Source organism: Pelobates fuscus, chromosome 4 (assembly GCF_036172605.1).
Source record: "Pelobates fuscus isolate aPelFus1 chromosome 4, aPelFus1.pri, whole genome shotgun sequence".
In the NCBI taxonomy this organism is placed as follows: domain Eukaryota; kingdom Metazoa; phylum Chordata; class Amphibia; order Anura; family Pelobatidae; genus Pelobates; species Pelobates fuscus.
The window spans coordinates 246,881,900-246,898,073 of record NC_086320.1 but is presented as its reverse complement, the minus strand read 5'-3'; the positions used below and the strand labels follow the sequence as shown (position 1 = coordinate 246,898,073).

At 43.1% G+C, this 16,174-nt stretch overlaps 1 protein-coding gene across 2 annotated transcripts in view; it reads right to left on the bottom strand.

The window, feature by feature from the left end:
* The window catches only part of LOC134608846 (sodium- and chloride-dependent transporter XTRP3A-like), a 774,840-nt gene extending 767,531 nt beyond the window's left edge, over positions 1 to 7,309 (bottom strand). For both annotated transcript variants that reach the window (XM_063452025.1, XM_063452026.1), the window contains exon 1: positions 7,107 to 7,309. In XM_063452025.1, the coding sequence (XP_063308095.1) occupies positions 7,107 to 7,236 (130 nt within the window). In that variant the 5' untranslated portion in view covers positions 7,237 to 7,309. The remainder of the gene's footprint in view (positions 1 to 7,106) is intronic.
* Positions 7,310 to 16,174: the final 8,865 nt, after the last annotated feature.

Sequence of the window (16,174 nt, the reverse complement as noted above, 5' to 3'; positions counted from 1 at the left end):
TAAGCAAATATGAAGCCTCCTGTCATGCTATAAAATTGGAAAAAAACAACTCCTCCAGATATATCGGAGGTGTTAGAGAGAGTGGATAGGACGTGCCAATATAAAAAAAATTGCTTATAGAATAGAAGGCAAAGAGAACATGCTTGAACAAATGTGGCAGGACTGGATAGAGTATGGGGGAAGTATAACAAGAAATAGGACGTAGCTTACGTTTACTGTGAAGTACATGGGACGCACGATTGCTTAACCCGATAAAGTCTTTCCCACCTTTCTGCTCTCCCTTAACCGCCCTAGAGTTAAGTTTCATAGTTTATGTTGGCATATACACAGGAACATCATAATATGTACATGTAGAACAGGAGGAAAGATGTTCGGAATTTCATCTAGACATAAGTTTTTCCTCTCCTCTGAGTGAATGCTCTACCCTTTAATTATGTCGCAATTATTATCCACAAGTAGAGTCTAATTATCATCAAGGCAAGTGGGTACTGTGCACGTAATTACAACAATGTTTTGTGCTATGTGTATGTATTTTATTGTATCTCATGTATTTTTGTTTTTGTTTTGTTTTGTTAAAAAGAAAGAACGAATAAAAATGATACATTGGAAAAAATAAAACATATAAATGTCATGTCATATCTGTGTACAGTGAGGGAAAAAAACATTTGATCCTCTGTTGTTTTTGATGTTGGCCCACTGACAAAGAAATGATCAGTCTATAATTTTAATGGTTGGTGCATTTTAACAATAATAGATAGAGTAACAAAAAATAAATTCCAGAAAAACGCGTCAAAAAAGTTATAAATTGATTTGCATGTCAATGAGTGAAATAAGTATTTGACCCCTTCAAACGTTTCTTGTAGTTGGCCACCAGATTTGCACACATCTCAGAAGGGATTTTGTCCCACTCCTCTTTGCAGATTCTCTTCAAGTCATTAAGGTTTTGAGGCTGACATTTTGGCTCCTAATCTCCTGTATAAAAGACACCTGGGAGCCAGAAATATTGCTGATTGATTGGATTGCTGATTGATTGGGGATCAAATACTTATTTCACTCTTTGACATGTAAATCATTTTATAACTTTTTTGACATACGTTTTTCTTTTTTTTTTCTTTTTTTTGTTTATTATTCTGCCTCTCACTGTTAAAATTCGCCTACCATTAAAATTATAGACAGATCATTTCTTTGTCAGTGGAAAAACTTTCAAAATCAGGAGGGGATCATATAACTTTTTTCCTCAATGTATGTATATATGTGTATGTTACATAGTTACATAGTTACATAGCTGAAAAGAGGATTGCGTCTATCAAGTTCAGCCTTCCTCACATTTGTTTTTTGCTGTTGATCCAAAAGAAGGCAAAAAAACAAAAACAGTTTGAAGTACTTCCAATTTTGCAACAAAAAAAATCCTTCTTGATCCCAGAATGGCAGTCCGATTTATCCTTGGATCAAGCAGCTATTACCCTACATTGAAAAATTATATCCTTGAATATTCTGTGTTACGGTTGCCTCCAGGCTGGCTGGAAGTTGGACCGTAGAAAAGGATGCTCCTAGCGCTCACCAAAGGACCATCAGCACCGTAGCCACCATAAGCACTGCAGACTCCACGAACCACCGCTGCTGGGCTGGTATCTCGCCGTCTGCTCTGCGCCCTGGACCTACGACCAGGCTCCAGGTTACAATAGGCGAACCTCTTCCTTCTGTCGAGCGAAGCAGGATCAGGAACAAGAGCTCTTACAAGAGCTCAGTAGCTAAGGGAGTATGAAGAGCATAGCAATCCCTGTAGTGATTATAGCTGTCCCCTACAAACATGAGTCAAGGCTACAAGTTAGAGGGTTAGAAGAGGTCTGAGGTGCTGGAACACCCAGCCTGGCTTTTATTGAGGTTACATGCAAACAGGACACTCCCAGGGGGAGGCATAAAATCACCAATCACACATCTGGTGCAACCCACACATCCCCTCCCCTCAGATAAACAGTTAAACCCATTATTACATACAATAAAAATACAGTTTTCACACACACACTGTAACTTTAAAACCATACATTCAATTTCCATAAAAGTTACATATTCAGACTCAGCATATATCAAACATAAACACTTCCAAAAATCAGCCAAATCCCTCCAGTGGATCAAAAGTTAGCTGGAGGTCCCTTTATGACCGACCGCAAGCACAATTTCCTGCCCAAAACAGTTCCATAGATTTGGGCTGTGCGGTCGGTCAATTTCTAGCATAAAAACGGCTAAGTCCCATTCGAAGTGTGGCCGGTATTCGAAGTGTCGAAGTGGAGTTGATGTTAAGGGTTGGCGGTGTTCGAAGTTAAAATGGCTGCTGCCACGTGGTCCTTTGTCCGATGCCGGCCACTTCGACGACTTCGACAACTTCGGCACTTCGACAGCTTCGACAGCTTCGACAGCTTCGACTGTGTCCGAAGTGTCATATACAAAAGTACCAATCCTTCCCCAAAGTATTTAAAGAGCTAGGGACAGTATAATACAATCCACCTGCCCAAAAGTAGTTCTTAAAGGGTCAGTACATTATGGTAGAAGTCCATAATCCCCAATTCAGTCCCTTAAAGGGCAATATCTCCTAGGGGCCATAGTAATAAGGAAGGAGGCTGGCAAATAGGCTTCTCCACAATCCAGGGAAGCAGGGCAATTTTCCATTTAAAGGGCCAGTTACAAATAGCAGTTTGTAACATATCTCCCCTTTTGGAGGGAGACTAACCAGGCACCTGACCTTCTGTCGGTCAGTGCCTAAGTTAGTCTCGCAGCCCACCCACAAATAAACATTAACAGCAAAGTAGCCCCCCCACAATAAATAGTACTGGCCTGTAACAAGGGGGTCGGTAGGGCAGAGGCCAGCGGCGCTCTGTCCTGATGCCAGCTCTTCCGCTGGGATAGCTGGCAGAATGTCAATCTCTGTGCAAGTGTCAAAGGGAGGGCCGAGGCCAACTGCACTCTGCCCAGCTGCCAGCTCTTCTGCTGGGGGGATTAGGGCATAGTCCTGCCCGGGGGAAAAGGGAACGTGGGGGTCAGTGGGGGTTAACCTCTCCACTGTTAACCCTGGGCCCAAGTTAGGAGTTAGCTGAGGAGGGGGAAATTGGCTTACCTCCTCCTCCTGATACTCCTGCGGCCGTTGGGAAGGGAGGTTGATGCTCTCCGCTTCTTGTGGAACATGCTGCGGCTGGGAAGAGAGACCGGTTGTCTCCTCTCCCTGGAAGGCATACTCCGGCTGGGGAGGGAGGTCGATGCTCTCCCCTCCCTGTAGCTGGATCTGCCGCTGGGGATCTGGGTCGCCGGCCCAGCATCCCTGTAGGGCCGGTAGAGAGACTTCGGTCCCATCTCCACCTGCCTGCTGGGGGTCCTCCCAGGACCAGTCTATGAGGCCCGCTGCCTCAGGTACCTCTGGTTGTGGTGGGGGAAGGAGACCGGTTGTCTCTTCCCTCTGTACGGTGCACTGCCGCTGGGGAGGGAGGTCGCTGCTCTCCTCTCCCTGTAACTCAGGCTGCCGCTGGGGAGGGAGGTCGCTGCTCTCCGCTCCCTGTAACTCACCCAGGGGTTGGGGATCTGGGCCGACTGCCCAGCATCCCTGTAGGGCCGGTAGAGAGACTGCGGTCCCATCTCCACCTGCCTGCTGGGGGTCCTCCAGGACCAGTCTATGAGGCCTGCTGCCTCGGGTATCTCGGGTTGGGATTGGGGAAGAAGACCGGTTGTCTCTTCCCTCTGCACGGTGCACTGCCGCTGGGGAGGGAGGTCGCTGCTCTCCTCTCCCTGTAACTCAGGCTGCCGCTGGGGAGGGGGGTGGTTGCTCTCCGCTCCCTGTAACTCACCCTGGGGTTGGGGATCTGGGCCGCCTGCCCAGCATCCCTGTAGGGCCGGTAGAGAGACTGCGGTCCCATCTCCACCTGCCATCAGAGGTTCCTCCCAGTCTACCTCTACGATATCCTGCCAGCTGAAGGGCTCTCGACCTGGCTCTGCTGCTGTGCTCTCCTGGGGTACCTCTGGATGCTGTGGAGAAAGGGGACCGGGTGTCTCTTCCCGGGACCCATTGATGAGGTGCTGGTACTTCCACTCAAGGTCACATTCGTTGGTGACTAGGTACCGCAGATCTGCTTCTAGGTTAATAGTTCTAGGGAGACCCAGCTTGTCTTCCCGGTCATCATACAGGTCCCAGAAGCGTGAATCTGTAGCCCTACCAAAGTCATCATCGTCCATATTCTCCCAGAATAGATCAGGGCCATCGTAATCCCCACACTCTGGGAATTCATACTCAGCCATCTCTGGAGCAAGCTGAGTTGCATACCACTGTAGCGCCTGGTATGCGGTGTCGAGCCACAGTTCGTTATTTACTAGATTCTCTAGTTTAGCTACCCACACTGGAAGGGGTTGTTTGCCCAGGAAGGGCATCCGCTCTGCCATTCGAGCCTGGATTTGCTGCTCTCGGCTGATACTACGATCTCCTCGCCAACGTTGAACTTCCTGTAGGGCTTCTTCCCACAGCTGAAATCTGGCCTCATGTCTGTACCCATACATCTCTTCGTCTGAGACTGTCCCATCTCTCCAGGATAGGAAGTCATGCAATCTTTCGAGGAACCGCTCCTCCATTTCGACTGCTGTGCACGGACTGGCTGGCTCCATGCTGCTCTAGGTGGGGGCGCTGCGCAGCAGCTAGCGTTGCCCTCAATACTCTCATACGATACCAGTGCTGTTGGGGTGCTGCTCCTGGCGCTAGGACGCCATCCCACCGCTGCCACCAAATGTTACGGTTGCCTCCAGGCTGGCTGGAAGTTGGACCGTAGAAAGGATGCTCCTAGCACTCACCAAAGGACCATCAGCACCGTAGCCACCATAAGCACTGCAGACTCCACGAACCACCGCTGCTGGGCTGGTATCTCGCCATCTGCTCTGCGCCCTGGACCTACGACCAGCCTCCAGGTTCCAATAGGCTCTTCCTTCTGTCGAGCGAAGCAGGATCAGGAACAAGAGCTCTTACAAGAGCTCAGTAGCTAAGGGAGTATGAAGAGCATAGCAATCCCTGTAGTGATTATAGCTGTCCCCTACAAACATGAGTCAAGGCTACAAGTTAGAGGGTCAGATGAGGTCTGAGGTGCTGGAACACCCAGCCTGGCTTTTATTGAGGTTACATGCAAACAGGACACTCCCAGGGGGAGGCATAAAATCACCAATCACACATCTGGTGCAACCCACACATCCCCTCCCCTCAGATAAACAGTTAAACCAATTATTACATACAATAAAAATACAGTTTTCACACACACACTGTAACTTTAAAACCATACATTCAATTTCCATATTCAGACTCAGCATATATGACCGACCGCAAGCACAATTTCCTGCCCAAAACAGTTCCATAGATTTGGGCTGTGCGGTCGGTCAATTTCTAGCATAAAAACGGCTAAGTCCCATTCGAAGTGTGGCCGGTATTCGAAGTGTCGAAGTGGAGTTGATGTTAAGGGTTTGCGGTGTTCGAAGTTAAAATGGCCGCTGCCACGTGGTCCTTTGTCCGATGCCGGCCACTTCGACGACTTCGACAACTTCGGCACTTCGACAGCTTTGACAGCTTCGACAGCTTCGACAGCTTCGACTGTGTCCGAAGTGTCATATACAAAAGTACCAATCCTTCCCCAAAGTATTTAAAGAGCTAGGGACAGTATAATACAATCCACCTGCCCAAAAGTAGTTCTTAAAGGGTCAGTACATTATGGTAGAAGTCCATAAGCCCCAATTCAGTCCCTTAAAGGGCAATATCTTCCAGGGGCCATAGTCATAAGGAAGGAGGCTGGCAAATAGGCTTCTCCACAATCCAGGGAAGCAGGGCAATTTTCCATTTAAAGGGCCAGTTACAAATAGCAGTTTGTAACATTCTGTTTTTGCAAGTATGCATCTAGTTGCTGTTTGAATATATGTATGGACTCTGATAAAACCACTTATTCAGGCAGATAATTCCACATCCTTATTGTTCTTACAGTAAAAAAAACTTTCCTTTGCCTTAGACAAAATGTTCTTTCTTCCAGTCTTAACGCATGACCTCGTGTTCTATGTAAAGTCTGTTTTTTAAATATATATACACACACACACCATTCTTGTCCACACATTTCATACACATTTACTCACACACATGCAAGAGAGCTGGGATCAATTTGCTCTTCCTGCACAATGTAATCCCATCTTTCTCACCGCTGCAACTTCACCCCCAATCAGCCATTTAAGGCAGAGTAAACACCTGTTTCAAGTGCTATATGGCCCTTGGTCCATGGTCCATGATAAAGTGTTTGACTGGCCTGTCTTTCCCTGGATATTAAATTACAGAAATTAACTACAATGATACAATATATTGCAATTTTTTTCCTCTTATTTTTTTGTGTCTCCTTGTTGAAAGTTAACAGTTAAAACCTTTAACTCAATAAAATAATTGTGAGTGATTACTTGCAACATATAAGCTGCAAGAGCCATTTCTATTAAAAATAAACATAATTTTTTTTTGCAATAATAATTTCCTCTGAAAGATTATGACAACACAGAAATATATTATACAGTAAAAGTGCTTAATTTTAACTTCAAAATACCCTATTCCCACATTCTTTACTCTTCACCTTAAAAATCACCTGCATGGAAAACTATAATGTTTAGTATAAAATGTATTTGTTGCAGTTCAGAGAGAATAAAGCCTTAGTATTTAATCATTACACTTTCCCATATAGTGTATGTGCTCAATAATCCTCTGCTGAGACAGAATCAACATTTTTATTTTATTTTATTAAGCGACTCAGTTATATCTATCTATCTATATATATATATATATATATATATATATATATATATATATATATATATATATATATATAAAAATTGTTCGATGACTAATGTTATTTTGGTCTTTGATTACAGTTTTGCCGCTTTATCATGGAAAGCAAAACACATTGTAAATTGTTCTTGCTTAAAATACTTAATTTGGTATATTTAGTAATATAATATAGTTGAAATAACAGTGAACAATTTACATAGAGCATTTGTTATAAATAGCTGTTCTACTAAATTACATAGCAACTACAAGCATTTTGTACATAAGAAAATTAGCTCACCTCCTCCATACATTTGACATAAGTAAGGAAATCTCCAAACATTTCCTAAACCGACAGCATAGGATATGCAAGCAAACACAAACTGTAAAGGATTATCCCAAACTGGACGTGATTTTTCCATCTTTTGCATGCTTGCAGAGTTTATATTCTGATCGCAAATGTTAAAAATAAAAAGCAGATGTTTTTTGTGATATACTTCATCAAGAACTGAAAATCACATTCAAAGGGTTTGTTCTTTTTCCTTTGTGTCACTCTTGTTAATAACTAATCGTATTAACAGGCTCCAAGGAATGTTGGTAAATGGATTGTAAACATAAAGCATTATATGAAAAAAACATTTGAGCTTTAATTTGCTCTACTTTAATTTGCGTTATTTGGATTAAACTGAAACATTATTAGATTAGAGGACTTTGATACAATGTCATAACACAATAACATTTCTTATCTGTGTTATATTGTAACTTGATTTTTATTGTACTATAATATGTTATGTATAAGTAAGTAAAAGTTATTGATATGCAGGGCTTCTTTCTGAAGGAGCAGTGCAAAAATTCTCCCACATATGTAGGTAAATCCTTAGGGTCAACCTCTAACTTCCAGAAAAAGGTTGCATGTCAGAGAGATATTTATGATGATCATTCACATTTTTTAGGGTGTTTTTTGTGTCACTCTGCTCCAAGTCTTTTTGAAATCTGTCCACTTTTTATTTAATATATTTTTCTATTCCTTCTAAGATTATTCAATAGTTCATTGGTAAGCTTGGTAATCTACTTTGAAGATTATAGTTGTGTTTGTCACTCATCACTTCAACCTTTTCTTGTTCTGTGCTTTCTATCATCTTGGACGCAGAATAAACCCTGACTTTCTGGATATTTATATCAGCAGACATTTTGTGCTATGATAGAAATTAAAAGTGTATATTGCCTGAATCACTCAGAACATAGCAGACTCCATTTTGGATTGCAAGCTAACATAGACACACATTTCTATCCTCTTTGTAACTAAACACTAGCTCGAACTAAGGAATGCTTTGTATAAACAAACCAAGTGATACAATGAGTCTAACAGAGAAGGGAGATTAAATACTCTTCTTAATGTTAGCTTCACACAAGAAAGCCAGACACCAGTGACCAGATAAGACTTAGTAATTTAATTTTACTTTCTAAAATATTACAAGATTCCCATTGTAAGTAAAAGTTGAAATTAAGTTTAACCCCTTAAGGAAACATGACATGTGTGACATGTCATGATTCCCTTTTATTCCAGAAGTTTGGTCCTTAAGGGGTTAAACTGTCAGTTTTAGAAATTACGACAGAAATTGCAGACACAAAGACTGAGGCAAATGCTTTGAACTGACAAGTAAACTTAAATTTTAATAGCCATATAGATAAGCCAAATTACGTCAAAATCGTCATCAGGAAAAGTTAACTGTTTCCTGGATAGGAAAATTTAGTTAGGCGATACTGCCCTCTATGGACCAAATACCTAAATTGCTATATGCAGGGTGATCCCACCTTCGATTTCCTATTGGCTTATCAAGTAATGACAAACAGAAAGTCTGGCCCTTTAAAAATGAGGATCACAGGCTAAGTGGGAAGTAAGAAACGAGTCGGGAGAAAGACAAGAAGTAAGAAGCAAGTGAGTCAGAGCGAGAAAGAGACCCATGACAAACATTCCTTGACACTTAGCTACCTGAGAACATCTGATGAGAACATCTCTTTAACTGGTAAATATGCTGGTTTCATTTAATTAATATAATGTAATTAAACATTTTCTAATAGCATGATATATCACTCGATAAATCACAGTCAGATCTCGATATTTAGAAATCTTAGTTAACTAAAGAATGTATAGTTATAAACATTCCATTCTGCAGGTGGAATTAAGAATAATTATATATATATATATATATATATATATATATATATATATATATATATATATATTATGTGATTTATCACATGTTAGCATATCGTGGTATTTATCCAGGTGTATTGATTTGCTCTAATATAAGATAAGATATCTTTTTAGGCAAGTTAAAATTCAGCTTATAGAATTTGGTAGATTTCTCTTATTGGATGTGTGACAGATCCATCTGTATGGACTTATATTGCTGGTTCGTCTGTTTGCCTTAATTTCGTTGGATTTCCTGTCCGTATGCCCCTGTTCGTGTGTTTCCCCAAGTACCGATTGAAACTAACGAACGGACGGCCAACCAGGAGAGGAGTGTGCTGCTAGTTAACCTATTGGCCTCAATTAGAATGTTGCGGTTAACCGCAGACACCTCTCCATTCCATTCGTACGGGTGGTCGTCGTTCGTATGCCGACCACGAGGCGGCGGCCATTTTGGGACACGAGGAGAATCAGCGGTGTTCGGTACAAATCCTATGGAACTAAAAACGGATACTTTATCTGCCGAACACCGCTGGAAGCTGCCGCCCGCCTTCTATTTCGTCGAGGCGTACGAACACCGGTCAGTTCGGGAGTTTCTATCATTCGTATGGACTTTACCCAGGTAACCGTCCCATGGAGTCATTCGTATACCGAAGGACTTGTGAAAGACTTTGACTCCATGGCGATTGAACTAGGTACATCGGATCTGAGCGATATTAGGTAGAAATATGCACTCAGATCCAGGCTATCTGGGGATACGTTACACGAACCATATGCATTCGGTATTTCTTAAGTTATGTATTTTATTGTATTTTTCCTACTGTATTTTAGAATGGCGATTGTCTCTATCCTGGGAGATAATTAGGTTTCTTCCCAATTATCTCCATGATAGAGAAGAAGGATTTATGGGTAAGATGGGAAGGGCTTATGTTGAAGCCACTTCGATTGGCTACTGTCCAATATATTGTACAGTCTTCCACAAGGTCCCCTAGGGGAGTGTCCACCTTGTGGAGACCCGCATAAATACCGGGCAGGTAGCCCCCATTAAACACATTCCTGTTTGACCTTCAAGACGGAGCTTGGTCTCGTTTGTGGAGGGATTTATTATTGGGACAGTACTTTTCGTTATTTCTAGCTGTGGAAGGATTTCGACTGAATTGTTGATCGGGAGTTGCCGCGTTCGTATGCTCCGTTCGGGAGTTTGACGATCGGCTGGATTAAAACTGCCTTTCTGGAGAAAGGGGATTATTCACTAAACGGCGGCTTCATTTCCCTGGCGGTGAGTGTTGTAACAGGATGGTTCCAGGAAATGACTAATGAGCTGGTTTAAATGTTATGTTATTTAAAATTACATGAGAATAGATCCTAGGAGGATCTAGCCAGCATTGAAAGGGTTACTCAGTTATTCAGTAACTGTTAGCTAAAGTTTTATGGCCTTTCACTGCGATCTGTGAAAGAAAGTTTTTCTTTGTCTCTGAAGTACCGTTGTTGTAGAATTATTAAAACCTGTATTAAATTTCTCCATTAACTCCATCTAACTTCATTATATGACAGATTTTCCTAACAGCATTTAGAATATTAGCTAGAGAATGTATTTTCTAGAAGAATATGACTAACACCGGAATTATCAAGTTCCTGTAATATGTAACAATGTATGCCATTAGATCACGAGAAACTGCACTAATGAAATGTTCATTTACTAAAAAGCCTTGAAACTAACCTCGAAGCTAAACGGTGCCAAGTACTCAAAATGGCTGGCTGCCAGATTCCCCCTCCCATCGAGCGAGCCTCGTGCTAATCAACAATGGCGCCTAAATCTTATGTCCCATCCCTGTAAGAGATGACGACAGTTCATGATGGGAGGATGCCTAACTGACCACTTAGTACTTGAGCCAATTAATAATATAGATGGGAGGGCATTTGACATAGCCACTTAACACATAGACCAATTAATGATGTTTATTTGTTGTTATCTTGATATTCTATGATGATGTAATATTGCCTTTAAAGGGGTCTGCATACCCGCTTTTTAACCAGATGCCATTACATTTTCTGAAGTTCTTTTTAACCTGAACTCCATGTGTCAGTGTGAATTTACTTCTGCGTATACGCAATTTAATCATCTCAGATTTGGACAGGAACAGATAGTCATTCAAACATATTTGTTTGCTTAAATTAATCTATGTCAATTTGGCGCATCCAACGTGGGGCTTTGGGTTATGACCTATCTGGCAGCCATCCAAGAAGACCTGGGTGGATGAATTCTGGGGGAAGGAAGGAGATTGATCACCTCTCAGTACAAGGTGGAGACTGCAGCAGCCGCGGTATGTTCCTTTTCCCCTTTGATTTATCTGTCCCAGTGTCTGTGACTGCTGCCAAGAGGACATCAAAGACAGGTAATATCTTGCCCAGAGAACCTTTACCTTATTTGTTAATACTTTTTACCTGCATTTTGACTATCTGTTGCCTGGGTGTGTTTGTATTGGTCTGTCTTTAGCTTAAGTGCCCGGGTAGAGTGTTTGCCTGTCTACCCCTTTTGGGATAAAGGGGGGTGGACCTGTGGAAGTGTTCCTGGGGGTCCTTTGTTGCCTGTTTACCCCTTTTAGGAGCCACGTGGCTGTGGCTGTAGGGAAAAAGGGGGGTGGACCTGTGGAAGTTTTCCTGGGGGTCTTCTTTTGCCTGTTTACCTCTTTTAGGTGCTGGGTAGCTGCAGCAGTAAGGAAAAAGAGGTGGGGGGAGTCTGTGGAAGGGTGTAGACTCACTGCTTCCTGGGGATTCCCCATGGTGTCACTTTGATAGCCTAGCTAGCCTCATTGTGCACGTTACTCTGCTTGCAGAGTGGTGGTATCCTCCAGCCTCAAGCGCTGAGGCTGGTGGCATTCCAGGTTTATTTGTGGTGCGTGGATTCGGGCAGGCATTGCTGTCTCCATCACCACGTGGTAGTGAGGCTTACGGGTGGGTCTGTAGGAGCGCTATGAGGGTGAGGATAGTGGTGGTCACACTTATTGGACCGCTGTAACGGGGGAGGCATACAGATCTCGGGCCGGTGTTAGCTGTTTTCTGTGGCCGCTGGTAGTGAGACTTGAGGAAGTCATTCTCCGAGCGGGGACACTACGAGGTTGAGGGAGGTGGCTTTGGTCACATGAGTAAAGGAAAGGGATTACTGTTGAATTTATTTGAACTGTGATGCATGCACTGTATTTTAATTGAAATGTTGTCTTAATTGGGAGTCATTCAAACTCCTGTGTCTGTCTCTACTTTCACTTTTTACTTTTACTCTACTTCCTGTGTTATTTACACTTTCCCCTCCTATTTCTCTTTGTGAGAGAAGTGATTGGTCACACACTTCTCACCTCGCTCCAATCCGTGGCTACCTCGGGTAGGCGGAATAAGTGACTAGTCTACGTTTTGGGAAGACGCACGTGGGGACCCACCCTCAAGTGGCAGTCGAGCATTGTAGACACTCTGTTTCATCTTCCTTCCTCTATATCTGGGACGCCTTTTATAGGGGGGAATGGGACAGGGGTTAGATAAGCCCAGTAAGGGCTGGTTAGCGTGTGATCTAGATGAAGGCAGAGAGGGTGAAGAGATGGTTAAAGGAGTTGAAAAGATTGCTAAGGTGTGTAGGATTGCTGTACCTTTATGTGGTAGATTAAAGCCAGAGAGCTGGCGCAGATTACTAACAGAGAAGAAAGGCAAGCTTACAGATAATGCTTTACTGGTACAGAGTAGCAAGAGCTATTCAGCAGGAAGGTTGGGTTGAGGAAGAACTAGATCACAAAGGGTTAAGAATGTATGTATATCATAATAATTGTGTTACTGGAAGGCTCTCCCAGCCAGAGCCCTGTCATGGCGTCCAGGAGGTGACCACTCCCATCATCCCGTCAGTAATGACCGAAATGTAGCTGACCACGGTCACCATCCCTGGTCCCCACCCTACCCCAATCTTAAATGCTGTGGGGTTTTTGTATTTTGTGTTTTTTGTGTTTTGTGTTTTTGTGTCCCTTTGCTTGCAATAATTGTAATGTAACTATCCTTCTGTCTTGTTACTGTACAGCAGTGACATGGTTAAATCTTATGCCTGTAGATTCTCTCGTGTCTCTCTCCCCCTCCCTCCCTCCTCCTCTCTCTCTCTCTTGCTTCTGGTCTCCGTGCGGAGGTGCGGGGGGGAGTGAGGGGGGTGGCATGCTTGCGATTCAGATTTGTCTCTTCAGTGAAAGTTATGCATAGCTACCGATAAGAATTAGAAATGGAATTAATAATGGGGGAGATTGGTTGCATTCCGTGAGTTTATTTTGCATCATGTTAGTATTGTAAAAGTATATGTTTCTAGAGACAGCTTTACGGGCTGTTAGATGTATGTTGTTTTCAACTGTCTTATTTAATCTGTCAAGTCTGTCCATAGTTTAGTATTTCATTTTGCCGAACAGAATGTTGCTTCTCTGATTTATTTTATTAGGCTATAATATAGTGTAATGTTGAAATGCCCTAAAAGAAAATGGCCCCTAGTACAAAAGAAGGTTGTCCTTAAGTGACATCACTTCTGCCCTTATTTTCAGTCTCTTCCTTTCTCATCATTTCCTGCCCTGCCTCTGTCATGGCTGCCGAGACCTACTCCTATCATGCTCATCCTATCTTAAGACATGCTGTTTTCCTTGAATACCACATATTATGAACAGGAAAGTTATAATTACTAAAGGGAAAACTAGAGAGTTTCAATAATTTAATTTAATGGTAATACAATTACGGATTGGTCTCAAAATGTTTTGATCTAATTGAAAAGGAACCAGTAAACATTATAAGCCTAACTATTAACAAATGGATAAGGGGGGAGTGTGTTCCAATCTGTCTTTGTTGTATAATGTTTGCCTCCAAGATTACAGACTGACTAACATAATTTTTGATGTAAGCCCAGATATTTTATTATTGCATATGCATAGAAGTTGAGACTTTGGGCATTATAGTGTATTGATTCTAGATCTGTTACTAGCAGCAAGTGCTTTACATAGAAACATGGAATGTGACGGCAGATAAGAACCATTCGGCCCATCTAGTCTGCCCCGTATTATGAATACTTTCATTAGTCCCTGGCATTATCTTATAGTTGGGATAGCCTTATGCCTATCCCACGCATGCTTAAACTCCTTTGCTGTGTTAACCTCTACCACTTCAGTTGGAAGGCTATTCCATGCATCCACTACCCTCTCAGTAAAGTAATACTTCCTGATATTATTTTTAAACCTTTGTCCCTCTAATCTAAGACTATGTCCTCTTGTTGTGGTAGTTTTTCTTATTTTATATATATAGTCTCCGCTTTTACTGTGTTGATTCCCTTTATGTATTTAAAATGCCTTTATCATATTTCCCCTGTCTCGTCTTTCCACCAAGCTATACATGTTAAGATCCTTTAACCTTTCCTGGTAAGTTGTATCCTACAATCCATGAACCAGTTTAGTAGCCCTTCTTTGAACTCTCTCTAAGGTATCGATATCCTTCTGAGGATATGGTCTCCAGTACTGTATACAGTACTCCAAGTGAGGTCTCACCAGTGTTCTGTACAATGGCATGAGCACTTCCCTCTTTCTACTGCTAATACCTCTCCCTATGCAACCAAGCATTCTGCTAGCATTTCCTGCTGCTCTATTACATTGTACATTGTCATTAACAGCCAGAAACTGGAAAACAAGAAAGGTGAATTAATGTATAGCTGTTTATAAAGCTTAACAAAATCTCCATTATCTTTCCCATTTATTTCGCAGAAGACAATGTTATTTGTCTATTTTGTATGTTTTAAAAATACATTGTCAGTGAAAAGTAGAATAAGTTTTATCCCTTTTGCGAGACATAAAATTGTGATAATGTATATTTGTGATGTATGTAAGAATTATATTTTGAGATGTTAGAAATAAATAAAATAAAGAACGAGAGTCAGGGATAGCGTCTGTCTCCACGGGCACAAGTCTGGTGTGGGAGATGTAGTGGGTAAGCCACTGCGGGACACCCATGGAGTGAAGCGTTCGAGGCCTGTTCAGACAAGATGAGCATGTTAGCATTTTATTATTTTTCTCTAGGGAAAGCATAGGGTCAGTTAATAGTTGTTGTACATGGGCTATTTGCAGCCCCCATAGCGGAAGAGAATCCTACCTGCCTCCTCATTTCTAACTAGTCTTGATTTCTGATGTATCCTCCACTGCTACATCACCTGTCTGCTCCCATACCTGCCCACCCCCGCTTACTCCTTCCACCGATCCCTCCCATTCATCTACAGTCCCCTCTACTCCACCTTCTCCTCCTACTCCTCCCTCTACTCCACCTTCTCCTCCTCCTACTCCACCTTCTCCTCCTCCTACTCCTCTCTCCTCCTCCTTCTCCTCTACTCCTCCTAATACTCCTCCCTCTACTCCACCTTTTCCTCCTTCTGCTCCACCTTCTCCTTCTCCTCCCTACTCCACCTTGTCCTCTTCTCCTCCTCCTACTCCTCCCTCTACTCCACCTTCTCCTCCTCCTGCTCCACCTTCTCCTCCTCCTACTCCTCCCTACTCCACCTTCTCCTCTTCTCCTCCTCCTACTCCACCTTCTCCTCCTACTACTCCACCTTCTCCTCCTCCTACTACTCCACCTTCTCCTCCTCCTACTCCTCCCTCCTCCTCCTACTCCTCCCTCTCCTCCTCCTACTCCTCCCTCTACTCCACCTTCTCCTTCTCCTACTCCTACCTACTCCACCTTGTCCTCTTCTCCTCATCCTACTCCTCCCTCTACTCCACCTTCTCCTCCTCCTACTCCACCTTCTCCTCCTACTACTCCACCTTCTCCTCCTACTACTCCACCTTCTCCTCCTCCTACTCCTCCCTCCTCCTCCTACTCCTCCCTCTCCTCATCCTACTCCTTCTCCTCCCTCTACTCCACCTTCTCCTCCTTCTACTCCTCCCCTACTTCTCCTGTCCTTCCTACTCCACCTTCTCCCCCTCCCACTCCATCCACTACTCATTCCTCCATCTTCCCACCACCATATCTATATCCTTTATATGCTTCCTCCCTTATTATTCCTTACCCATTTCCTCCGCCCTACCTGTGCCCCGCCCTGGCATCTGCCCAAATGGCCTGGACATTTTCCTACCCTTACCATGCAACTCCGCCCTATTCAGCCACTCGCCACTTCCCATGTACCTTCCTTT